A 26,383-nucleotide genomic window follows, 5' to 3' on the forward strand; every position below is an offset into this window, starting at 1 on the left:
CTTGTCAGGCCTTCGGGTGCTTTGGAAAATAGCTTCACCCCCCTCCTCTCTGTGGCAGCCCCTCAAATATTGGAAGACTGCTATCCTGTCTCCCCTGGTCCTTCTCTTCCCTAGACTAGCCAGGCCCAGTTCCTGCAACCGTTCTTAATATGTTTTAGCCTCCAGTCCCCTAATCATCCTGGTTGCTCTTCTCTGCACTCTTTCTAGGGTCTCAACCTCTTTTTTTGTAGTGTGGTGACTAAAACTAGATGCAATACTTTAGGTGTGGTCTTACTAAGGCTTTATAAAGTGGTATTGGTACCTCCCTTGATCAATGCCATTTAGGATTGCATTGGCTTCTTTGGCTGCCGCCGCACACGGCTGGCTCCTATTTAACTGGTTGTCCAGTAAGACTCCGAGATCCCCCTCAGTGACTGCTATTAAGCCTGGTTTCTCCCAATCTATATGTGTACTTTTGGTTTTTTCTTGCCTAAGTGGAAGACTTTCTTTTTCTCTACATTGAATTTCATTTTGTTAGAGAGGGCCCAGTGTTCAAGTCCGTCAAGATCCATCTGGATCTTGAGCCTATCTTCTAGGGTGTTGGCTATTCCTGCCAGCTTAGTGTCATCTGCCAATTTGGTAAGTTCCCCTTCTATTCTATCTACTGTGGGTTCAAGGAAACCCAATGGGTGACCAATGAAACTGGTTATCAGCACATCTCCAAGCCAGCTTCGCCCCTTCGCTATGCGCAACGTGATGTTGTACCAACGCCTGGAAGGATGCAGCAGGCGTCACCACAGGACAATGCGGCCGTTGTCTTTAGACAAAAGTTTTGGATCTCAACAGCCATCCTGGCAGCAAGCGATAGCAGCTGATGTGATTTATGATCTTTCTATAAAGCGGAACATTGCGGGATGTTTTTTGACTTGTGGGGATGGCCTATTTTCCAGGTCATCCCAGGCTACTGAATACCTAGGATGAATCTTAGTTAGAATAGAATAGAACAGAATTTTTTATCGGCCAAGTGTGATTGGACACACAAGGAATTTGTCTTGGTGCATATGCTGTCAGTGTACATAAAATAAAAGATACCTTCATCAAGAATCATAATGTACAACACTGAATAGAACAGAACAGAATAGAATAGAATTTATTTATTTATTTATTTATTATTTATTTATCAAACTTATATACTGCACCATCTCCCGTAGGACTCAGGGCGGTTCACAGGCATATTAAAAACAATATAATAAATAAACATTAAAACCCAGTTAAAACTAAATATTATCATGGCCTGATCACTAAAACAGTAAAAACCAGTAAAACCCCCATTAAAATTTAGCTAAAACATTTTATTCTTAGGCTAGTCCCGCACGCTGAAATAATAGAGTCTTTTATTGGCCAAGTGTGATTGGACACACAAGGAGTTTGTCTTGGTGCATATGCTGTCAGTGTACATAAAAGAAAAAAATACCTTCATCAAGGTACAACACTTATAACACTTAATGTTAGTCTCAAGATTTACATAACATAACATAACATAACAACAGAGTTGGAAGGGACCTTGGAGGCCTTCTAATCCAACCCCCTGCCTAGGCAGGAAACCCTACACCATCTCAGACGGATGGTTATATATTTGCAAAAGAAAAGCATGTAAAATCGGATTAACAGAATAACAGACTTTGGAAAGGCCTTTAGAGGTCTTCTAGTCCAGGGGTCTCCAGCCTTGGCCACTTTAAGACTTGTGGACTTCAACAACTCCCAGAGTTCCACAGCCAGCAAAGCAAAGCTGGCTGAGGAACTCTGGGAGTTGAAGTCCACAAGTGACCTAGGTTGGAGACCCCTGTTCTAGTGCAACCCCCTGCTCAAGTAGGAGAACCTGTAACTTCCTGTAGAAATGGCTGTCCAGTCTCTTCTTAAAAAGCCTCCAGTACGTCCCTCCTCCACATCAAGCACCAACCTCAGTCAGCTCCACACTGGCTGGGTCACCCAAGATGCTACTGTCTGGTTGTTTATAACCAGCATAATGGATGAGTTGGGAGTTCCAGACTCGGAAGTCACGTTTGCCATCAATCCTCTGCGGGAAGATGGTGATGGCAGACCTAGGAGGACAAGAGAAAAAAAGGGGGTTTAACATTCCTAATGGAAGGAGAGCTACTCCGCAGACAGCGCTTAGCCAGGAGATCCACAATCATAAGGAACAGAATAGAATAAGCTGGAAGGGACCTTGGAGGTCTTCTAGTCCAACCCCTGTTTAAGCAGGAGACCCTATACCATTTTAGATAAGTGCCTGTCTAGAGTAGACTCTTCTTAAAAACCTCCAGTGATGGCACAGTCACAATTTCCGGTGGCAAGCTGTTCCACTGGTTAATCGTCCTCACAATAAAGAAATTTCTCCTTAATTTCAGGTTGCTTCTCTGTTTGATTAGTTTCCAACCATTATTACTTGTCCTGCCCTCTGGTGTTTTGTAGAATAATTAGAATAGAATAGAATAGGATAGAATAGAATAGAATAGAATAGCAGAGCTGGAAGGGACCTTGAGGTCTTCTAGTCCAACCCCTGTTTAAGCAGGAGACCCTATACCATTTTAGATAAGTGCCTGTCTAGAGTAGACTCTTCTTAAAAACCTCCAGTGATGGCACAGTCACAATTTCCGGTGGCAAGCTGTTCCACTGGTTAATCGTCCTCACAATAAAGAAATTTCTCCTTAATTTCAGGTTGCTTCTCTGTTTGATTAGTTTCCAACCATTATTACTTGTCCTGCCCTCTGGTGTTTTGTAGAATAATTTGAATAGAATAGAATAGAATAGAATAGAATAGCAGAGCTGGAAGGGACCTTGGAGGTCTTCTAGTCCAACCCCCTACCCAGGCAGGAAACCCTACACCACTTCAGACAAATGGTTATCCAACATCTTCTTAAAAACTTCCAGTGTTGGAGAATTCACAACTTCCGGAGGCAAGTTGTTCCACTGATTAATTGTTCTCACTGTCGGGAAGTAGTTCTACGTTACTTCTCTCCTTGATTAGTTTCCAACCATTGTTTTTTTGTCTTGCCTTCTGTTGCTTTGGAGAAGAGGTTGCCCCCCCTCTTCTTTGTGGCAGCCCTTCAAATAATGGAATACTGCTATCATGTCACTCCTTCCCTTCATTCGGCTAGACATATCTACTGCCTCTTCCCATCCCCACTCCTGTTCCCCAATTTTGCAAGGGAGATAAAGATATTACTATTATGTATATTTGGTGGAAGGTTATTTAGAAGACATATAACAGGATAACAGAATTAGAAGGGACCTTGGAGGTCTTCTAGTCCAACCCCCTGCTCAAGCAGGAAATATTTCAGACAAATGGCTGTCCGATCTCTTCTTAAAAAGCCCCCAGTGTTGGGGCACCCACAACTCCTGGAGGCAAGTCTTTCCACTGGTTAATTGTTCTCACTGTCGGAAAAGTTCTCCTTAATTCTAGGTTGCTTCTCTCCTCGATTAGTTTCCATCCGTCGTTTCTTGTCTTGCCTTCGTGTTGCTTTGGAGAAGAGGCTGACCCTCCTCATCACTGTGGCAGCCCCTCAAATATTGGAAGACTGCTGTCATGTCACCCCTAGTCCTTCTTTTCATTAAACTGGATATTCCCAGTTCCCGCAACCATTCGTTGTATGGTTTAGCCTCCAGCCCTCTAATCATATTTGTTGTTCTTATTTGCACTCTTTCCAGTATCCTTTTTGTATCCTAGCGACCAAAATTGGATGCAGTATCCCAAGCGTGATTAGTCAGGCGATATGACCTGCTTTATGACCGTCACAGCAGGCTCCAGTTGTGGCCTGTCGGCCGCTGGCCCCTCCAGCAGCCGAATCAGAGGAGGAGGAGGAGGAGGCGTGGGAGTCGGGGTCAGCATCAGAGCAACTTGGGAGCTCCAAGGGGGAAGAGGGAATGGAGCTGGCGGAGCGAGAGAAACAGAGGCGGAGCCTAGGCCGTCCGTCATCCCTCAGATGGAGAGTAAAGAGCCCCCAGGTCTGGAGGTGGCTGATGAGGAAGAGGAGGAACAGCTGGGTCCAGTGCCTGACGCACAGATGCGCAGAAGGCAGAGGAGAGGAGAACAGTGGAAATCTATGGGCTGGTCCTCGGGACGGAAGAGCCATCGCTGCTAGCTAAGCCCCACCCTAGCTCTGGGGATAAAAGGTAGGGGGCGGAGATGAATAAGTGTGGCAGACAACTATTCATCTTCCTGCCAGACAGACTGCATTGAGAGAACCTTTTTTGCCGGGGCTGCTGGCGCTCCTAATAAAGGGAGGGTTTTGTCGTGTTTGGGAGCCACGTCAGAACAGCTCCATTATGGTCATAAGGTAAAGGTTCCCCTTGCACATATTTGCTGGTCATTCCCGACTCTAGGGGGCAGTGCTCATCTCCGTTTCAAAGCCGAAGAGCCAGCGCTGTCCGAAGACGTCTCTGTGGTCACGTGGCCGGCATGACTCAACGCCAAAGGTTCACGCAACGCTGTGACCTTCCCACCAAAGGGGGTCCCTATTTTTCTACTTGCATTTTTTTTACCTGCTTTCGAACTGCTAGGTTGGCAGAAGCCGGGACAAGTCACGGGAGCTCACCCCGTTACGCAGCGCCAAGGATTCGAACCGCCGAGCTGCGGACCTTCCGATCGACAAGCTCAGCGTCTTAGCCGCTGAGCCACCGCGTCCCCTATTACGGTCGTAAGCAAGGCCAACAAGAGAGTTAGTGTTGCCTTTTCTTAGCGAATATCGCTGGCTTCGTTAGCCTTTTTTTTTTTTTTGCCCCTTTAAGTGTCTCCCAGCCCCCCCCCCATTTCCTGCTGCTCTAAGAAACTGGTCCCATTAACTAATAATCGGGCTGGCTGTTCAAATTCCCGGTGAGTTGAAAAAGAGACTCAAATCTGTACTTCATTTACAAGACCCTCTGCTGCGTGCGTCGCTAATGATCGCTCTAATTATGATATCTCGCTGCTGCCTTTTTTTCTTCTTCTTCTTCCTCTTCTTCTTAACCAAGACGATCCCACCTGCCTTGTGATATCTTGCCCAACCAGGAAGGTGTCACAGGCAAAATCGGAAGCAGGTTAGGATGGATGGGGAGGGGGCTGGCACGGTTAAAAACTGTGGCAGCTTTCATGCCCATTGCACCATTCTTCCTGGTTTTTTTTCCTCCCAGCGTGTCATTTCTTGGGGGGAGGGGGAAAGAGAGACCCGGTTTCTGTTCTTAGGGTAAAGATATGTTACCCAGGATGGAGGACTACTGACTGATCCTGAAAATAGGATAGGATAGGATAAGAATAGAAAATAGGACAGGACAGGACAGGGCAGGAAAATAGGATAGGATAGGATAGGATTAGGATAAGAATAGAAAAGATAGGATAGGATAGGATAGGATAGGATAGGATAGGATAGGATAGGATAAGAATAGAAAGGATAGGATAGGATAGGATAGGATAGGATAGGATAGGATAGGATAGGATAGGATAAGAATAGAAAGGATAGGATAGGATAGAATAGGATAGGATAAGAATAGAAAGGATAGGATAGGATAGGATAAGAATAGAAAGGATAGGATAGGATAGGATAGGATAAGAATAGAAGGGATAGGATAGGATAAGAATAGAAAGGATAGGATAGGATAGGATAGGATAAGAATAGAAAGGATAGGATAGGATAGGATAGGATAGGATAGGATAGGATAGGATAGGATAGGATAGGATAGGATAGGATAAGAATAGAAAGGATAGGATAGGATAGAATAGGATAAGAATAGAAAGGATAGGATAGGATAGGATAGGATAGGATATTGGTAGCTCAGGGTTGAACTGTCCGGACCTTGGTGCTCTCTGAGCTTGGTGGCTTTATTGCAGATGTTTCATTACCCAATTGGGTAACATTATCAGTGCTAGTGAGTTTCTTGATATGTAACTGATGATGTTGGGGAATGACACGCCTAAGAAAACTACCAAGTTCAGAGAGCACCTCCAGTGTTGAAGCATTCACAACTTCTGGAGTCAAGTTGTTCCACTGATTAATTGTTCTCGCTGCCAGGAAATTTCTCCTTAGTTGTAAGTTGCTTCTCTCCTTGTTTAGTTTCCACCCGTTGCTTCTTGTCTTGCCCTCAGGTGCTTTGGAGAATAGCTTGACTCCTTCTTCTTTGTGGCAGCCCCTGAGATATTGGAACACTGCTATCCTGTCTCTCCTAGTCCTTCTTTTCATCAGACTAGACATACCCAGTTCCTGCAACCGTTCTTCATATGTTTTAGCCTCCAGTCCCCTAATCATCTTTGTTGCTCTTCTCTGCACTCTTTCTAGAGTCTCCGCATCTTTTTTATAGTGTGGGGATCAAAACCAGATGCAATATTCTAAGTCTTGTTTTTTTTCCCCAAAACCACCCTTACCAGTTTTGGAACGCATAACCAGAAGGAGGACTAGAATTTCTAGTTTTTGGTCTCCCAACCTCTCCTAAGCGTTCTCCACGTTCCAGGAAAGCTGGCAAAAAGATTTAAATTAGCTCTCAGTGACTGGCCCTGGCTGCTAGCGAGCTTGTAATGATCTCCTTAGCTCGAATTAACACATCCCCCACCCCTTGAATTATTTTCTTCTGATGGGGGGGGGGCTTAGCCGTAGCAAAATTGTTGGGTGTAAATGGGGTGACAACGCACACGCGCTCCCTGTTCCATTAGTTCACCCCACTTTTAAGGAAAGGGGGTTGACTGACCATCCCTTAGATCCAGGGCCAAATGATTTGACCCAACCCTGTCCCTTTGATGGAAGAGCAGGAAAAAACAGGAGCGATTAGCTTCCCTAATCATCGGGGTTTGGCAGGCAGAGCGGAACTGGCCGTGGCTAGTTTGGAGAAAAATGCTATTTGGTGGCAGCGGAGAGATAGCCAAAGGATTGTGGCAGGTTTCTCTCTCTCTCTCTCTCTCTCTCTCTCTCTCTCTCTCTCACACACACACACACACACACACACACACACACACACACACACACACACAAAACACAGTAGCTCCAAGCACATATTTCTCAGAGCTTTCTTGTTCAGACTTGTGTAATTTGGGAGGGTTGGAGGGAGGTGTGGTCTTTTTCTGAAGGTTTTCTTTGTCCGCAAGAAACATATTGTACAATAATTGGGGGGGGGGTCTTCCTCCCTTCTCTTTTCCCTCCCTCCTTCTCTCTTTCCTTCTTCTTCCTTTTCCCTTCCTCGCTCTTTCCTTCCTTCCTTCCCTTTTTATTTTTTACTCCATTCTTCATCTTCCTTCCTTCTTTGTTTTCTTCTTAATCTCCTTCTTTGTTTTCTTTTTCCTTCCTTCCTTCTTAATCTCCTTCTTTCTTTCTTTTCTTCTTCCTTCCTTCTTCAGCTCCTTCCTTCTTTGTTTTCTTCTTTCCCTTCCTTCTTTCCTTCCTTCCTTCCTTCCTTCCTTCCTTCCTTCCTTCCTTCCTTCCTTCCATCCCCCCTCCCTTTTATCATCCCTTCCTCCCTCCCTCGTCTTTTCCCTCCCTCCCTCTTTCTAGTCCAAAGTCACTCGTAACGTTACTATAATTGGAAAGGACTTAAAAGGGGATTTTCCTCCTTCTAGCCCACCACTTTTAATTCCTTGACCTACAATGAGTCCACACCAAGACAAAATCAAGATGATAATGAATTTAGGTAGCCCTCGTCTTACGACTAACTGCTTGGCGGTTGTTTGAAGTTATGATGGACCCCTAAAACCTACTTACAATGCTGTTTCAAAGTCCCAGCCTTGTCTCCCCAACCCTTGCTGACGTCCTGTGACCGCATTGTGGGGTGCTCAGCATCCGGCCTGGATTTATGGCCATTTGCAGCATCCCACCGCGCAACATTGAGCCACGGTGGTGCAGTGGTTAGAGTGCAGTACTGCAGGCTACTTCTGCTGACTGCCGGCTGCCTGCAATTTGGCAGTTCGATTCTCACCAGGCTCAAGATTGACTCAGCCTTCCATCCTTCCGAGGTCGGTAAAATGAGGAGCCAGATTGTTGGGGGCAATTATGCTGACTCTATAAACCGCTTAGAGAGGGCTGTAAAGCACTGTGAAGTGGTCTCTAAGTCTAAGTGCTATTGCTATTGCTCTTCCTTTCCTTCCTTCCTTCCATGGTGCGCAGTAGTTAGAAAGCAATATTGCAGCCTGACTCTGCCAACTGCCAGCAGTTCGATTCTCGCCAGCTCGAGGTTGACTCAGCCTTCCAGCCTTCCGAGCTGTGTAAAATGAGGACCCAGATTGTTGGGGGGCAAGAGGCTGACTCTATAAACCACTTAGAGAGAGCTGCAAAGCACTGTGAAGCAGTATATAAGTCTAAGGGCTATTACTATCTATGTCTATCTATCTGTCCCTCACTGTTTATCTCTATCTATCTATCTGTCTGTCTGTCTATCTATCTATCTATCACCTATCTATATAGATCTATATAGGTATATCTATCTATCTATAGATATAGATATAGATGAATGCATTATTGCAGACTAAGTCTACCCACTGTCAGGAGTTCGATCCTGACCAGCTCAAGGTTGACTCGGCCTTCCATCCTTCCGAGGTGGATAAAATGAGGACCCAGATTGTTGGGGGCCAGAGGCTGACTCTGTAAACCGCTTAGAGAGGGCTATAAAAGCACTGTGAAGTGGTATATAACTCTTAAGCGCTATTGCTATTTTCACCAGAAACCTGTGTTTACCTCTAATTTCCGGCAAACCTGTAGCAAGCAACTGGGTTCGATTTTACAACGGCAGCGTCCACTTAAGGACAGCTGCCAAAAAAAAAAAAAGGTTCCAAAATCAGGTTAGCCACCCGATGAGCCGCTGTGCTGCCCTCCCAGCAGGCTCCATTATGGTCGTAAGTCGAGGATTGCCTGTATAGTGTGTGTGTGTATGTGTGTGTAGCAGGATTTTTGTAAGGAAGCCAGCCGGCTATTTGGAAGGGAAGGAAGGGAATAAGAAAACCCCGCAAAGCCTTTCACGATCGCAGCGAAACTTGCTCGATCCGTGGCATCGTTCGGCGCTGAAGGACAAAATAATATCTTCCCCCCCCCCTCCGCCCCCATCCCATTTATTGCCTGCACGGTGGCGAGAAAAAAAAGAGAGAGAACAATTTGCCAAAGATTAAGACAATTTTCCGACAGTGCAGAAGAGAAGGATTGAGTTTAAAGGAGGGAGGAGCCCGCCTTTAAAGGGTTGAAAACTGAAAGAGGTGAGCAGTGATGGCCAGATAATTCAGAAGCCAGGAGAGAAATAGTGTTTTTTTTAACCTGCTCAAACATTGGATTAGATCTGTGCTAGGAGGAGGGGAAAAATCACCCCAAAAATGGCCGGTTTGATGTAGTGGTTAAGGCAATCAGGCCAGAAACCAGGAGACTGGGAGTTCTAGTCCTGCCTTAGGCACGGAAGTCAACTGGGTGCCTATGGGCCAATCACTAGGAGACAGTGAGTTCTAGTCCCGCCTTAGGCATGAAAGTCAACGGAGTGACTTTGGACCAACCAGTAGGAGACAGTGAATTCTAGTCCCACCCTAGGCATGAAAGTTGATTGGGCACGTATCGGTCAATCACCAAGAAACAGTGAGTTCTAGTCCCGCCTTAGCCACGAAAGTCGACTGGTTGCCTATGGGCCAATCACTAGGAGACAGTGAGTTCTAGTCCCGACTTAGGCACGAAAGTCGACTGGGTGCCTGTGGGCCAATCACTAGGAGACAGTGAGTTCTAGTCCTGCCTTAAGCATGAAAGTCGACTGGGTGCCTATGGGCAAATCACTAGGAGACACTGAGTTCTAGTCCTGCCTTAAGCATAAAAGTTAACTAGGTGACTTTGGTCCAACCACTAGGAGACAGTGAGTTCTAGTCCCGACTTAGGCACGAAAGTCGATTGGGCGCCTATGGGCCAATCACCAGGAGACAGTGAGTTCTAGTCCTGCCTTAAGCATGAAAGTGGACTAGGTGACTTTGGTCCAACCACTAGGAGACAGTGAGTTCTAGTCCCGACTTAGGCACGAAAGTCGATTGGGCGCCTATGGGCCAATCACCAGGAGACAGTGAGTTCTAGTCCCACCTTAGGCATGAATGTCAACTGGGAAGCTATGGGCCAATCACTCGGAGATCATGAGTTCCAGTCGCGCCTTAGGCACGAAAGCCAACGAAACGAAATTGGGAGGGGCCCTCGGCAGCTCTCTTGAGCTTGCTTGTTTCCTCGTGACCGCGGGAAAGCGATGGGCCGACCACTAGGTGACGGTGTGAGTTCTAGTCTCATTACCGAAAGTAGGCAACGTCATCGATGCCGGTCTCGAAACGAAATTGGAAGACCGCTGTCGGAAAGCATGTTTCGACTCGCCTGCTGGTGTGAGCTTGTTCTCCCCCCAGGGAGAAGAGTCTCACACACACACACCCTCCCCAATTATTCTTTTCACACCCGCATCTGCATACAAATAGGGCGCTCTCGCACACGCGTGCCACTTGAAGGGGCTGGAGGAAAGAAAAAAACCCAGAATCCGTCTTGATGGTCCCATCAGGACATCTTACCTCCTCCGTTCCACACACCCCCTCCAGTACACACACACACACACACACACACACACCCCTCCCCAGACGCCCACGCCCGAGCAAACCCCATCCCTTGCCCCCATAACAAATTAGAAATGTGAGAACTCTCCTTGTTGATCAAAACATAAATTATTCTTCGCAGACAGGGCACCCACCAGCTCGGCAGAGGGTAATTGGTACCACCTCCGATTCCTTAAAAGGTGAATATCGTAATTGGAAAAGAGGTGTGAGAGGCTCACTCGGCTCGGGAGGAGGATTGGGCGGTGGGTGGGTGGGGGCATGAAAGCGTTCATTTTCGCAGCTTGGGAAATGTCTATGGCCGTGTTATGGATTCTAATTATCAACACAGCGGGGCGGGGGGGGGAAGGGAGGGGGCGAGCTTGCCCATCCCCGGTCTGGGAGTCCTTAGTTACCCCATTGTTCTCTCTGCATAACGTGCCTCCCTCCCTCTCTCTCTCTCTCTCTCTCTCTCACTCTCCCTCCCTCCCTCTCTCCCTCCCTCTCTCTCTCTCCCTCCCTCTCTCTCCCTCCCTCCCTCTCTCTCCCTCCCTCTCTCTCTCTCCCTCCCTCTCTCTCTCTCTCTCTCCGCTGCTGAAGCGGGGTGGGGGGCTGGTGGGGGGGAGCCTGTTGGAATTCTTGACTGGGGGGCTTGATGCACAGTCAAGGGCGTCTTATTCATTCCCCCGGCTGTGATATTTTAAAATTATTACGTATTGATGCTGATTTTTTTTTAGGAACTGTCCAGTTTCCCTCCACAATAGGGTTCTGGATGGTGTACAATAAAATCTTAAAAGGCATAAAAAAAAATCACTTAATGACCAAAATTGAGCTCAAAGTTAATAAGCCCACAGCACAGTCCTCCTCCTCCTCTTCTTCCTCCCCTTCTCCTCCTCTCCACAAACCTCCCTCCCTTCTAGCACTGATGATGTTATCTAGTTGGGTAATATGCAAGAAAACCACCAAGCTCAGAGAGCACTAAGGACTACAGTCTCTTCCTCCTCCTCCTCCTCCTCCTCCTCCTCCTCCTCCTCCTCCTCCTCCTCCTCCTCCTCCCCTCCTCCTCCTCCTCCTCCTCTTCTCCTCCTCCTCCTCTTCTCCTCCTCCTCCTCTTCTCCTCCTCCCTTCCTCCTCTACTGCACAAACCTCATTCCCTCCTAGCACTGATGATGTTACCTAGATGGGTAACAAAACATCTGCAAGAAAACAGCCAAACTCAGAGAGCACCAAGGACCCTGTAGCAAAATTTTACTAGATCGGTAAGGGAATTGCTAAGAGCCGCTAAGAAGAGATTGGACAACCATTTGTCTGAAGTGGTGTAGGGTTTCCTGCCTGAGCAGAGGGTTAGACTAGAAGACCTCCAAGGTCTCTATCCAACTCTGTGATTCTGTTATGGGTCATCTAAATGACCCTCCACCAAATATATATGTCAATAATGACTTTATCACCCTTGGAAAATTGGGGAGCAGGAGCGGCCATGGGAATAGGAATTAGCTATGTGTAACCTAATAAAGGGACGTGGTGGCTTAGTAGCTGAGACGCTGAGCTTGTCGATCGAAAGGTTCAGCCGTTCGAATCCCTAGTGCCGTGTAAAGGGGCGAACTCCCGTGACTTGACCCAGCTTCTGCCCACCTAGCAATTCGAAAGCAGGTAAAAAAATGCAAGTAGAAAAATAGGGACCACCTTTGGTGGGAAGGTCACAGCGTTCCATGTGCCTTTGGCGTTGAGTCATGCCAGCCACATGACCACGGAGACGTCTTTGGACAGCGCTGGCTTTTCGGCTTTGAAACAGAGATGAGCACCGCCCCCTAGAGTTGGGAATGACTAGTGCATATGTGCAAGGGGAACCTTTATCTTTACCTTTAACCTAATGAAAAGAAGGACTAAGGGGGGACATGATAGCAGTCTTCCAATATCTCAGGGGCTGCCCCAACGAAGAGGGAGTTAAGCTATTCTCCAAAGCACCTGAAAGCAGAACAAGAAGCAATGGATGGAAACTAATCAAGGAGAGAAGCAACTTAGAACTAAGGAGAAATTTCCTGACTGTGAAAACAATTAATCAGTGGAACAACTTGCCTCCAGAAGTTGTGAATGGTCCAACACTGAAAGTTTTTAAGAAGATGTTGGATAACCATTTGTCTGAAGTGGTGTAGGGTTTCCTGCCTAAGCATGGAATTGGACTAGAAGACCTCCAAGGTCCCTCTCAACTCTTGTTATTCTTGAGACATGCAGATTCCCATTGGCGGGGGTGAGCCCCCGGGATTTGGGGTCTGCACGGTTTGAGCCCCATTATGTCTCGAGGGTGCCCTGAATGCTAATCGAAAGTGGAAAGGACAAGATGGAAAGCACAGGGGGAGAGGGGGGGGGAAGAGAGGATCACAAGCCCTTAGCTGGGAGCGGGGTTGGGTTTTTATAACAAGCAAACCCACACACCCGTTTTTTGTGTGCGCGTGTGTGTGTTTTTTGTAACAAGCAAAGCCGCCGTCTTTTTGCGCGCGTTCCCTTTTCCATCCCGTCTCGGGAGATTCCAGCTGGTTTAAGCTGCTATTTCAAAGACGGCAATGTTGGCTCTTCCTCCGCTTGACTTTGTTTTGTGTGTGTGTGTGTGTTAATGCCGAAAGGCGAACGGAGGCCACGAGAAGGCGGCGAGGGAGGGACGCCGAGGAGAGAAAGAGGAAAACGTGTGGATTCATGTAAAGGCTTCATCATGTTCCACTTATCCGCCGCGTTGCCCCGACCAAATTCGACAGATGGATGCTTGGTCATGCCGTTGGCGCAGAGGGGTTAAACTCCTCGGATTTAGCTTGCTATCGTTTCCACGAGAGCGTTGACAACACTTTTAGCGTGTTGATTCCCAGATGTGCGTGCTTCGGCCCAGCGGCTCCCTCACACACACACACACACCCCGCCCCCACCCGAGCTCTGTGCTTTTGCGGGAAAGGGTGCGGGGGAGGCTGGGGTTGAAGAGAACGTCGGATAAAACAGCGCACCTTTCCGGTCGGAGTGCGCATCAAATATTCATAGATCTCCGATTTGCACATCGGGGTTGATAAATGGGTCTGACGTGGACAGCTGCTTTGCCGGGGAATCTGCCGACGAATTGTGTCACTTTCCCCTCCTTGCATATATATATAGTGTATATGTAGGTCTTGGCATATTCGGGTCTTTTCCCGTGTAAGGTTGAGAGTATCTTGCCGACGTTTCGACGAGGTCTCACTCATCATCTTCAGGCTGGTGCTTTTGGCTTTGTGCTTGTGTGAGCAATATATACACATGCACACACACACACACACACACACACACATACACACACACACACATATATATATATATATATATGTAGGTCTTTGGTTATTCGGGTTTTCTCCCGCGTAAAATTGGAAGTGGACACTTCCAATTTTACGCGGGAGAAAACCCGAATAATCAAAGATCTATATAACACCATGAAAACCTCAGAAAACATATATATATATATATATATATATATATTTGTTTTCTGAGGTTTTCACGGGTGTTTGTATATAGGTCTTTGGTTGTTCGGGTTGAAACAGCTGCGATCACACATTGCTCCCAGAAGCACGAAGCTGAAGCCTGAAGATGACGAATGAGACTTCGTCGAAACGTCGCCAAGACACTTCCAATTTTACACGGGAGAAAACCCGAACAACCAAAGACCTATATATATATATATATATATATATTTGTTTTCTGAGGTTTTCGCGGGTGTTTGTATGTAGGTCTTTGGTTATTCGGGTTTTCTCCCGCGTAAAATTGGAAGTGTCTTGGCGACGTTACGACGAAGTCTCATTCGTCAACTTCAGGCTTCAGCCGTGCTTCTGGGAGCAAGAAGCACGAGAAGCACCCAGAAGCTCCCAGAAGCACGAAGCTGAAGCCTGAAGATGACGAATGAGACTTCGTCGAAACGTCGCCAAGACACTTCCAGTTTTACACGGGAGAAAACCCGAACAACCAAAGACCTACCTACATACATACATACATATATATATATGTGGTCCTCGACTTACGACCGCAATGGAGCTCCGGTTTTCTGTGGCGAAGCAAGAGAGTTTTCGTTGTTTAAGGGAGTTGCACCCCATTTTAGCACCTGTTGTGCCACGGTGGTTAAACTGACTGCGGTCGTTAAGTTAATCGTAGAGTCGTTAAGCAAATTGGGCTCCCACCCCCATTGGTTCTGTTCGTCGGAAGCTGGCTGGGAAGGTCACAAGGGGATGATCCCAGAACACCGCAACCGTCATAAACATGGGTCGGTTGCCAAGCGTCTGAATTATATTCAGCATGACCAACCAAAGGCCGTAAGTGTGAAAAGAGGCCGTAAGTCACATTCTGATTGTAGCTTTGAACGGTCACTAAACGAATGGTGGTTAAGTCGAGGGTTACCCGGACAGGTAGTCCTCGAGTTACGACCACAACCGAGCCCGGAATTCATGTTGCGGAGCGAGGCGTTTGTTAAGCGAGTTTTGCTCCGTTTTACGACTCTTTTTTGCCGCTGCCGTTAAGTGAACCGCTGCGATTGTTAAATTAGTCAGACGGTGGTTTTTCCCCATTGTCTTTGCTGGTCAGAAGGCTGCAAAAGGGGACTCCAGGACACTGAGACCGTCATAAGTATGAAACAGATGTCAAGCATCTGAATTTTGTTCCTACGACCATGGTCATAAGTGTGAAAAACAGCCATAAGCGACTTACTTGAAACTAAGGTTGTTGTTTTTTTTAATTAAGTTATTGTTCCATTTCCCCTTGACGTTTGGGCTCAGCCTACTCCAAAACTGATTATTTTCTATTTTTGTTGGCCTTGTTTTCTCATTTCCAAGTTGGTGGGATAGGGCTGCTACTGAGGTGCGCAAGAGGAAAATTGGCAAGGGTTTCTGTGCAACGTGCAGATAGCAGGGCATCAGTGCAATGGGCTGGAGCAACGTGAGGTACTAATATCAGGACAAGAAACAGTGGATGGAAACTAATCAAAGAGAGAGCAACCTAGAACTAAGGAGAAATTTCCTGACAGTTAGAACAATTAATCAGTGGAACGGCTTGCCACAAGAAGCTGTGAATGCTCCAACACTGGAAGTCTTTAAGAAGAGGTTGGATCACCATTTGTCTGAAGTGGCGTAGGGTCTCCTGCCTAAGCAGGGGGTTGGACTAGAAGACCTCCAAGGTCCCTTCCAACTCTGTTATTCTCTTCTAGAGTCATAGATTATTGCTGGTCCAGAAGTCTAGCCTTTTCTTCAGCGCCGTTGTAACTTTGAAGGGTCACTAAATAAACAGTTGTGAGTCGGGGACTACTGTATTTGGAATGCTTTTATTCTCAAGCCAAAAAAAAAAAATTAGCAGCAAAATTCAGCACTGCTGACTTAAGAAAGTGGCGGGCAAGACCTTTGCTCCTGTCTCCCGGAATGGAACTGGCCCCATTTCATTCCTTTACGGTTCACCGCCTTGGGCAAACGTAGAAAAAGTAGCTAATTCAGAGATCAGGCCAAGCGTAGAGGGGAGCAAACGTGAATTTTATCAGGGGGTTCATTCTAGGGCAAAGGCGCCTGCCCAACCTTTCGGGCAGGAGGGACCAGTTCCACGGAGAGAGGGTTTGTTTTTGTTTTTTCCGTGGACCGGAGGGGATGTGGTTTTTGTGTGCTGCCTGCATCCCATGGATGGGGCTTTGCTTCTTTGTGTGGCCCAATTTCTGGCAAGCTGCACATCGGTGCCAGTCTACGGTCCCAGGGTTGGGGACCTCTGTTCTAGAGAATTGGAGGCTAAAACATAGGAAGAAGGGTTGCAGGAACTGGGTATGTCTAGTTTAATGAAAAGAAGGACTAGGGGAGACATGACAGCAGTCTTCCAATATCTCAGGGGCTGCCCAAAAGAAGAGGGAGTCAAGCTATTCTCCAAAGCACCTGAGGGTAGAACAAGAAGCAATGGGTGGAAACTAAACAAGGAGAGAAGCAACTTAGAACTAAGAAGAAATTTCCTGACAGTGAGAACAATTAACCAGTGGAACAATTTGCCTCCAGGAATTGTGAATTCTCCAACACTAGAAGTTTTTAAGAAGATGTTGGATAACCATTTGTCTGAAGTGGGGTAGGGTTTCCTGCCTAAGCAGGGGGTTGGGCTAGAAGACCTCCAAGATCCCTTCCAACTCTGTTATTCTAAATTCTAAATTGGATAATCTAGTTTAATGAAAAGAAGGACTAGGGGAGACATGATAGCAGTCTTCCAATATCTCAGGGGCTGCCCCAAAGAAGAGGGAGTCAAGCTATTTTCCAAAGTACCTGAAGGCAGGACAAGAAGTAACGGGTGGAAACTAATCAAGGAGAGAAGCAACTTAGAACTAAGAAATTTCCTGACTGTTATTACAATTAATCAGTGGAACAATTTGCCTCCAGAAGTTGTGGATGCTGCAACACTGGAAGTTTTTAAGAAGAAATCGGACAACCATCTGTCTGACATAGAATAGGGTTTCCTGCCTGCGCAGAGGGTTGGACTAGAAGACCTTCATGGTCCCTTCCACTATTCTGTTATAGGTCATCTTTTTTGTGAATGCTCCAACACTGGAAGTTTTTAAGAAGAGATTGGATAACCATCTGTCTGAAGTGGTGTAGGGTTTCCATTTCCATAGGGTTTTTGATCATATAATATCATCTGTAGGGGTTTCTAGATTTTTCCAGTATTGTTGCATTATACAATCCTGGCTGCTGTTAGAATACATAATATTAAATAATCTCCTTTTTTTTCTTCTTCTTCTCCTCTTCCTCCCTGCTGCCTCAGCACCTTTGGAGAGCTGAAAACGGTCCGGCTGCCGAAGAAGATGTTCGGAACGGGAACTCATCGCGGCTTCGGCTTTGTGGATTTCCTGACCAAACAGGATGCCAAGGTGAGCAAACTCTTCTGCATCCGTTCCCCCCCCCCCTCGTTCTTTGATACAGGGAGGTCATCGGCTTATGACCGCAACAGAGCTCAGCAAGGTGCCTCTTGCTGGGGATGACCTTTTTGTCACCCCAAGTGTCGTGTCCCACTCCCCACTCCGACGAACGAGTCAAGGAAGTCCATGACAAACTTGGCAACGAAGCCTCTGTAGCTTGCTAAGTCCTTTCGAGGTTTATCAGGGCAGGCAGGAGTCCAAGTTGTGACTTCAGCGATAGGGTCCGGTATCAGCAAACTCGATAAGACTTTGCTTGACTCAAGGTTAGAATGCCAAAAGCAGGTCCTTTATATAGGCTGTGGGGGGTGGCTCCATGACTCAGCATTTATCCAGGCCTGCCCCATCCCTCCTTCTGCTGGCGTCGCCTCTCAGATCTCCGGAAGCGAGGGTCCTCCCACTATGAATTGTCTTCAGCTGGATCTGCTGGCAGCTTCTGGGAAAGGGAGGGGTCAGAGGGAGTAGGGCCAAGTAATTCCAGCACCTGGCTGACGTCCTGCTCTGACAGCTGAGCCAAAAGAACACACGCTGTATGAGTGAGGTTTATCGGGCTTGTCCTCCCACTCCTGGAATCCTCTCCGGGCATGGGGCCAGGGCCGGGGGCTGGAGGCATGACAGGCCGTTCATCTTCATTATCAGACTCGGAGTCTGATAAAAGGCCTGGTTGGAGACAGGAGGGGCCCGGCTGAGGAGAGGAGGGAGGACGAGTCACAACACCCAGCAGTCAACCAGCCAACCTCATGATTCGCTTTAAATCATTACAGGGAGTTGCTGCACAATCGGGAGTGGAAGGCTACCCAGGGTCTTAAAACTGAGCCCGGCTCACTTAACAAACTTTGAACGCTTGGTAGCCGGTTCGTATTTATGACTGTTGCAGTGTCCTGGAGTCCCACAATCCCCTTTTACGACTTTCCGATGAACCAATGGGGTTTCAATGGGGATGTTGTGGTCCACCAGCAGCCTACGGAGCTGGCAGCGGAGTCGGACAGTGAGGAGGCTGGGGAGGACCATGGGCCAGTCCTGGAGTCAGGGGAAGGCTCGGATGAGGGCTCTGTGTCGGAGGCAGAGATGGGGCAAGGGCCATTTGGGAGCAATGCGCTGACTCCAGAGCGACAAGTTTCTTTAGTCGGCGCCATAGATTTTCAATTGGGTGAAGGTCTGGGCTATTCCCAGGCCATTCCAGCAGTGGAATAGGATTATCTTGAAACTCCAAAACAAACAAACAAAAAACGCAGCGTTATTAGCCATCAAACCTCCAAAATACACTTTTCCCAAAAGGTTTCCCTAATTTTGGCCACGACTGTATCTTACTAGCTTAGCAACTGCCGTGAACCTCCCTTAACAAATATCTCGCTTAAAGCAACAGAAATCTTGAGCTGAAATTGTCGTCTGAGATCGAGGAGTCGCCGTATGTCTGCACGTGTTCTTAACATTTGTGAAACATTCTACCCTACTATTTTCCCCAAAGGCAGGCAGCCCTTATTCTGCTATAACCCTTGACAAAAGAAAGCCCGGAGAGTGACGAAGTCTCATCTGCATACTTTACCATATTCATAGCAAATCCAAGATGACCCAATTTTAAAGTATCCTTCCCTTCTGTATAATTAAGCCATACAGGCGAAAGGAATTTGGAGAGCATCAAACAGCCCTTCAGTCACATTTTCCAGTCCCAAAAGGAAGCTGTTTATCATAGAAACCGTATTTTTATTCCAAGGGACTGACCGAACAGAAATATTCAAAGAAAAAGCATGATCTTTCGCAGGATGCTGAAATTAAAGAGGGCCGTGTTTCATGTTTCGGCTCCCACATAACCAGGATAAAATGTATAGGGAGAACCTCCTTCACCCAGGTCATGGTTGTCCCAAAGGTGCTTTTTTCAAGAGGCAACTGGACTTTCTGGTTTTTCCTTGAAGACATTTCGCTTTTCATCCAAGAAGCTTCTTCAGCTCTGACCGGATGGTGGGGAATGGAAGGATTGATACTTCCTTTGCAGACAGCTGGTCATTTGCATCCTTTTAGAGGGTCGTTGAGGCCACTTGGAGAGGTTTAGCTGTGTCCTCAGGGTCACCTGAGTGGTGTAAATGGGTGTGAAGCCTTCTTGGAACTGCTGAAAGAGAGCTGGAGCTGTGCGTTCAAATGGTTCCTGTGCGTTTCGGTGTGGGATGGATGGATGGATGGATGGATAGATAGATAGATAGATAGATAGATAGATAGATAGATAGATAGATAGATAGATAGATAGATAGAAGAGAGAGAAATAAGATAGATAGAGATAGATGATAGATAGATAGATAGATAGATAGATAGATAGATAGATAGATAGATAGATAGATAGATAGATATAAGATAGAGATAGTTAGATAGATAGATAGATAGATATAAGAGAGAGAGATTAGATAGATAGATGATTGATAGATGCTAGATAGATAGATAGATAGATAGATAGATAGATAGATAGATAGATATAAGATAGAGATAGTTAGATAGATAGATAGATAGATATAAGAGAGAGAGAGATAAGATAGATAGAGATAGATGATAGATATTTATTTATTTATTTATTTATTAATTAAACTTTTATACCGCCCTTCTCCCGAAGGACTCAGGGCGGTGTACAGCCAAGATAAAAAGCAATAAATATACAAAGTTAAAAATCAATTTAAAAAACTTATTCAATGGTGGCCGAATTAAAACCGTCAAATTGACAAACCTAAAATACCCCTTATAAAATTACAGAAGATTTAAAAATTTAAAATTAAAATTTAGAAATTTAAAAAGTCTAAAAAATCAGTCCAGTCCCGCTTGAATAAATAAGTGAGTTTTTAATTCCCGACGAAAGGTCCGAAGGTCAGATATTTGGCGCAAACCGGGGGGGAAGGTCGTTCCAGAGAGTAGGTGCTCCAACAGAGAAGGCCCTTCCCCTGGGGGCCGCCAGCCGGCATTGCTTGGCGGACGGCACCCTGAGGAGACCCTCTCTGTGGGAGCGTACGGGTCGATGGGAGGCATAGGGTAACAGCAGGCGGTCCTGTAAGTACCCGGGCCCTAAGCCATGGATATCTAAGATAGATAGATAGATAGATAGATAGATAGATAGATAGATAGATAGATAGATAGATAGATAGATAGATAGATAAAGAGAGAGAGATTAGATAGATAGATAGATGATTGATAGATGATAGATAGATAGATAGATAGATAGATAGATAGATAGATAGATAGATAGATAGATAGATATAAGAGAGAGAGAGATAAGATAGATAAATAGATAGATAGATAGATAGATAGATAGATAGATAGATAGATAGATAGATAGATAGATAGATGGATAGATATAAGAGAGAGAGAGATAAGAGACAGACAGACAGAGAGAGAGATGTGTGTATGTGTATATGTATATATATATTAAAAAAGTAGGTATAATATAGTGATATCCCTTGGGGGAGAGAGCTGGGATTTCTGCTTGCTATTCAAGCTTGCATCAGAAAATCCACCCTCAAGTACCTAAAGAGAAGAATACACAGGCACATAAAACCAAGCGTTGCTTCGGATGCTTTTGTGTGTTCAGAGGGAGAAAGCCCGGTTGTCTGTTGTAATGTTCGTTGTCTTCCTTTTTCCCCCGCGACCGTTCGTTTTCTCCACGGGGCGGAAGGTGCAGAACGGCATTAAAAAGTCAAATCCCTCCAAGTAAGGAATGAATCTTCTCTCTTTCGGCAGAAAAGACTCAGCTGCCATGCCTTGGCCATGCCCTCTGCTCTGATCACCCTTTTGTTTGGGAGAAAGAATGAGAAATCTATCAACCCCCTAATGCTGTCGACTCTTTGTGCATCTCACTAATGGTTTTCTCCCTCCGGATTTGCCGGGCTGAGCATTTAATAGGGCAATGGGGAAAGAGGAGATGTAGTGGCCCCATACGTCAAATTACGAGCGTTTAGATCTGGTGAGCTGGGAGAACCTTAGGGAGGTGACCTCGGAGGCTTCCTTGCTTGATCTACGACGTCCGTCATGGTAGAATCCCATAGGGTTCCCGCCAGGCTTACATCTGTGTATTAGCCCACATGGCCCTGCCCGGCTTACATCTGTATATCAGCCCACATGGCCCTGCCGGGCTTACATCTGTGTGTCATCCCACATGGCCCTGCCGGGCTTACATCTGTGTGTCAGCCCACATGGCCCTGCCGGGCTTACAACTGTGTATCAGCCCACATGGCCCTGCCCGGCTTACATCTGTGTGTCAGCCCACATGGCCCTGCCAGGCTTACATCTGTGTGTCAGCCCACATGGCCCTGCCGGGCTTACATCTGTGTGTCAGCCCACATGGCCCTGCCCGGCTTACATCTGTGTATCAGCCCACATGGTCCTGCCAACTATGTTGTTGGGTTATTTGCACACTCGTGTGGATGGCTCCTTCACTCTTTTTGGATGGGTAGACCTTCGACTGGACAACCGTGGATTCAGTGTATAACCGTTCCAGGTTATAACGGCATAGGAAAAAGGGACTTATAACCAATTTTCACACTTAATGGCCATTGTAGCCCTGGTCGCACGATCAAAAATTCAGACACTTGGCAGTTGGCTCACCTCTCTGTATATCTCTATATCTCTCTCTCTCCTCCCCTCTCTCTGTATCTCTCTTTCTCTGCCCTGGCCGCTTCTCCATCACCCCCCCCCCGCCGTCATCTTTTAAGGCCGGGCAAGAAGTGACTGGGAGGGGAGGGTTAGGGGCGGGGCGGGGCAGGGCTGGCCAGTGGTGGAATCACCCGACAGGGAGCCACAGCAGAGGGCCCAAAGAGCGGCATGTGACTCTGGAGCCGCAGGTTGCTGACGCCCATTCTATTAGCATTACGGTTTCAGTTAAGCAGTCATTAGAAGGTAGAAATGGATCAACTGGAGGATTAACAGAATTATTACTAAACTTTGAGCAAGTTTAACCAAACCAAACCGTTCCTTGGGAGATCCTGCCAAATTTTGCTGGTCATCAAACTGAACTGGCAACATGGATTCCCCTGACCAGGGAAAAGATAATTGAGATAAAATGACGTAGGCGTTGATGCACTGAGTAAATATGTACAGTAGTGGCCAAAATCTTTTGGGAAAAATGTATTTTCTAAAACTAACTAGTAACACCGTTTATTTTTAGTACTACCATAAAATTATACATCAATGGAAAGATAATTTAATCAAGAATATAATGCAATAACTTTTATGAAGGATTTGCTATTAGAATAGCAGTTACAGTATAAAGAAGAAAAGTGAAACACGTAGAAAAAATAAGAAAGACAAAAATGTTCACCATGTCAGCTAATACTTCGTTGGGTAACCTTTAGCATGAATGATGGTCCTTACAATGTCTTCCCATGAAGTGAACCAAGTCTTTTAGTTCTGCAGCTGTTCTCATGTGAAACCAAGATGGGATGATTGCTTCTCTTAACTGGGTTTTATTGCTGGGTTGCTTCTGACAAACAAGTTTCTTATTCGGCTCCATAGATCTTCCATTGGGTGAAGGTCTGGGCAATTCCCAGGTTATTCCAGCAGTGGAATAGGATTCTCTTGAAACTCAAAAAAAAAAAAAAAAAAAGTGGTGTTATTAGCCATCAAATCTCAAAAATATACTTTTCCCGAAAGGTTTCCACAATTTTGGCCGCTATGTATGTTGGATTGTCCATGCGTATAACAGCAACCAGTGGCAGCCAATTGTAAGTGTAAATACCACACGTTCTTGTGTTGTGAACATTTCCTTCTGGCCTTCCAATCCATTTATACAAAGAGGATCCAACTTGAAGTACGTAAGGTCTTTGACAGTCTGGCCTCAAATCTTGTGAGATGTCGACAGTTCTGAAATGTCATTCTCCTTGATATTGCATTTTTTGAAGTCCAGCAAGAATTGAAGCCACGATTTCAGATTAGCAAAATTTATCACATCGAAACCCTCTCAAATTGGAAACGTCCCATCCGGATCATTTTTGGAAGGGTTCCAAAATCCAGATGGCTGTTTCAGGTTTGGGGCTCAGAATATTTGAAACATTTTACTCCCCAAATGGAGTCTTTTAGATTTGGAATATAAATGTTTCGCACTCCCCTAATCGCACAGTGACTCAGGGTTGGGAAACCCGACGTTGATACACAAATGGCTTTATAACCAACTTATAATACTTGCTGGAATAGATCCATTTTCTTAGGCTCCCGAGGCTGTGGCTGTTGTAATTATTCGTGACATTGAGGCCTGCGGTTGTCAGGTGTGCGTTGCACAACGGTTGCACAATTACAACCGGCTCACTTGCCAACCACTAGGTGGCAGTTTTACGATCTCTGTTAACTTGGTGCTGCCGTTCAATTGCAGCAGGAGGAGAACACGGCCAAAGGATTTTGTAAAGGCTCTGTTGTGGTTTGACCTTTATTTATTTATTTATTTATTTATTTTTGTCACAACAGTATACACAAACATTGTCATAAATAAAAAACAACACATCATGAAAGAGAAATATATATATATAAGTAAAAGTATGTAACAGCTATGTTAATTTGATATAATAAAGGGAACAATAGGACAGGAACGGTAGGCACTTTTGTGCTCTTATGCACGCCCCTTATAGTCCTCTTAGGAATGGGGTGAGGTCAATAGTAGACAGTTTTTGGTTGAAGATTTTGGGATTTTGAATAGAGACTATGGAGTCAGGTAATGAGTTCCAAGTGTTAACAACTCTGTTACAGAAGTCATATTTTCTGCAATCAAGTTTGAAGCGGTTGACATTAAGTTTAAATTTATTGTTTGCTCTTGTATTATTGCGATTGAAGCTGAAGGATTCTTTTTACAGGAAGGATATTGCAGTAGATGATTTTGTGTGTTAAACACAGGTCATGTCGAAGTCGGCGGAGTTCTAAGTTTTCTAATCCCAGGATTTCTAGCCTGGTGGTATAAGGTATTTTGTTGTTTTTGGAGGAGCGAAGAACTCTTCTAGTAAAATATTTCTGGACACGTTCAATTGTATTAATGTCAGAGATGTGGTATGGGTTCCAGATGGATGAGCTGTATTCAAGAATAGGTCTGGCAAATGTTTTGTATGCTCTAGTTAGTAGTGTAGAGTTTTTGGAAAAGAAGCTGCGTAAAATTAGGTTTACAACTCTTAGAGCCTTTTTTGCGATGTAGTTGCAGTGGCTTTGGCATTTAGGTCATTTGATATGAAAACTCCAAGATCTTTGACAGGGTGGGGGTCGTCAGTAAGGTAATGACCATCAAGTTTGTAATTGTTGATAGGGTTCTTTTTTCCAATATGTAAGACTGAGCATTTGCTGGTTGAGATTCCAAAACTGAATGCTCCTGAATCCAGTCATTGTCCCAAATGAAAACTGAATCAACTCGGCTTGGTGTGTGTGTGTGTGTGTGTGTGTGTGTGTGTGTGTTTAATGAATGACAAAGTGCAAGCAGTTGACTCCATGTGAAGAGAGCTGATCTTTACATTCCTGATAAGTCCTTGTAGTCTTAGCTGTTGGGTTGCTGTCCAGGGTGCTGAAATTGACTTTTTTCCCCCTTATAGCGTTATATATGGCATTGCTCAAAAGCTCTGAAGATGTGAATCCCAAACTTATCATACGAGAAGTCTTTGACTTGCAACCATTTGTTTGAAGTTAGGATTGACGTGCAACATTCAGTTTTATTCAAAAAGTTTTTATTAGTCAAAAAAGGTTTATACAAATACATATCAGGTATGGTAAATTTTCATTTTTCTTATCTAAAATAAGAATTTTACTCAAATTTTTTAACACATACAACAGCCATAAGGCAAGCAGGTGACACGAAGTAGCTAAGTTTGCAAATTTTAAATACGTAATAAAGAAGAGTCAAGAATAAACAGAATATCGTACAAAAGAGAATAAGGAAAACCAACACAATCCCAAATATCTTTATCACTTCCTAGTTTTGGATCTCAGAACTCTGGGTTCAGCCTGACCCAACTCCAGGGCCGCAACAGCGGCAGCCGCTTCAGCCCCATGATCTATAACCTCCCCTTCTTCAATTCCTGGGTCATCTGATTCCAGGAAGGCTTTGTGTTCCTCCACATAGGCCGTAGCCTCCGCAATTGTACTGATTTTTTCGTAATGCCCTCCCGGAAAATCATCAATCCTCTGGCATCAGCCATCTGAAGCCCACTCCTTCTGGTACAATTTGCTTGACAAAAATAATATTTCTTTCTTTTTCACGTACCTGTCTGGGAATCTGCCTCAGAATGGCTATCTCCTGCCCCTGTAAATCAGTGCCCCACTCCTATGTTTTCTAAGAATTTCATCTCGTCTCTCTTCTCACAAATTTGACATGAACCTCTCTGGGAACTGCATGCGTGCGTGCATATTGCTAATTAACTCTATAAACTCGATCCACATCCCAATTCATGAAATCAACACCTCTCCCAAGAAATTCTCCCAACAATTTAGTCACAACATCTCTCAAGTCTTCTTGGTCCACTTCTTCCAAATTTTGAAACCTAAGGAAATAAGACATTTTATCCATCTGTAGTCCAAGCACAGCATTGCCTGTCGTCTCCTCTCTTTTCTGCACTGCCCGCATCTCACCCTCCAAACCTTCCACTTTCTGCTTGTTTTCTGCTGAAACTTGTTGAGTATCCTTTAAATCCTTTTGGATAGTCACAATTTCTGCTCTTATTTCATCAATTTCTTGTCCATATTAGATAACTTTTCCAAAATTCTCTCCATCTCTCCAGCAGTTGGTCTCTGACCTTTGCCATTAAGGAAAAAAAATACAAAATCCTCAGGCAGGCACAGTATCCTTGTAATTTCCTCCGGATCCACCAGGGGCACTCACAGGAGCAACGAGTCCAGAGTACAGTTAGTCAACCAGGAAGTCAAGGGAAGTGATGTCATCAAAATTCTCATAGTGAAGGCGGAAGCTGGACGCCACCACTGTTCCCCAGAAGGAGGGGCCTCAAACC

The 26,383-nt window shown here is 45.5% G+C and overlaps 1 protein-coding gene across 7 annotated transcripts in view; it reads left to right on the forward strand.

The window, feature by feature from the left end:
* RBM19 (RNA binding motif protein 19) overlaps window positions 1–26,383 on the forward strand; it is a 190,598-nt gene that overhangs the window by 42,955 nt on the left and 121,260 nt on the right. For all 7 annotated transcript variants that reach the window (XM_058158301.1, XM_058158300.1, XM_058158303.1 and 4 more), the window contains one exon: window positions 17,291–17,396. In XM_058158301.1, the coding sequence (XP_058014284.1) occupies window positions 17,291–17,396 (106 nt within the window). The remainder of the gene's footprint in view (window positions 1–17,290; window positions 17,397–26,383) is intronic.

Source organism: Ahaetulla prasina, chromosome 15, assembly GCF_028640845.1.
Source record: "Ahaetulla prasina isolate Xishuangbanna chromosome 15, ASM2864084v1, whole genome shotgun sequence".
NCBI classification, from domain to species: domain Eukaryota; kingdom Metazoa; phylum Chordata; class Lepidosauria; order Squamata; family Colubridae; genus Ahaetulla; species Ahaetulla prasina.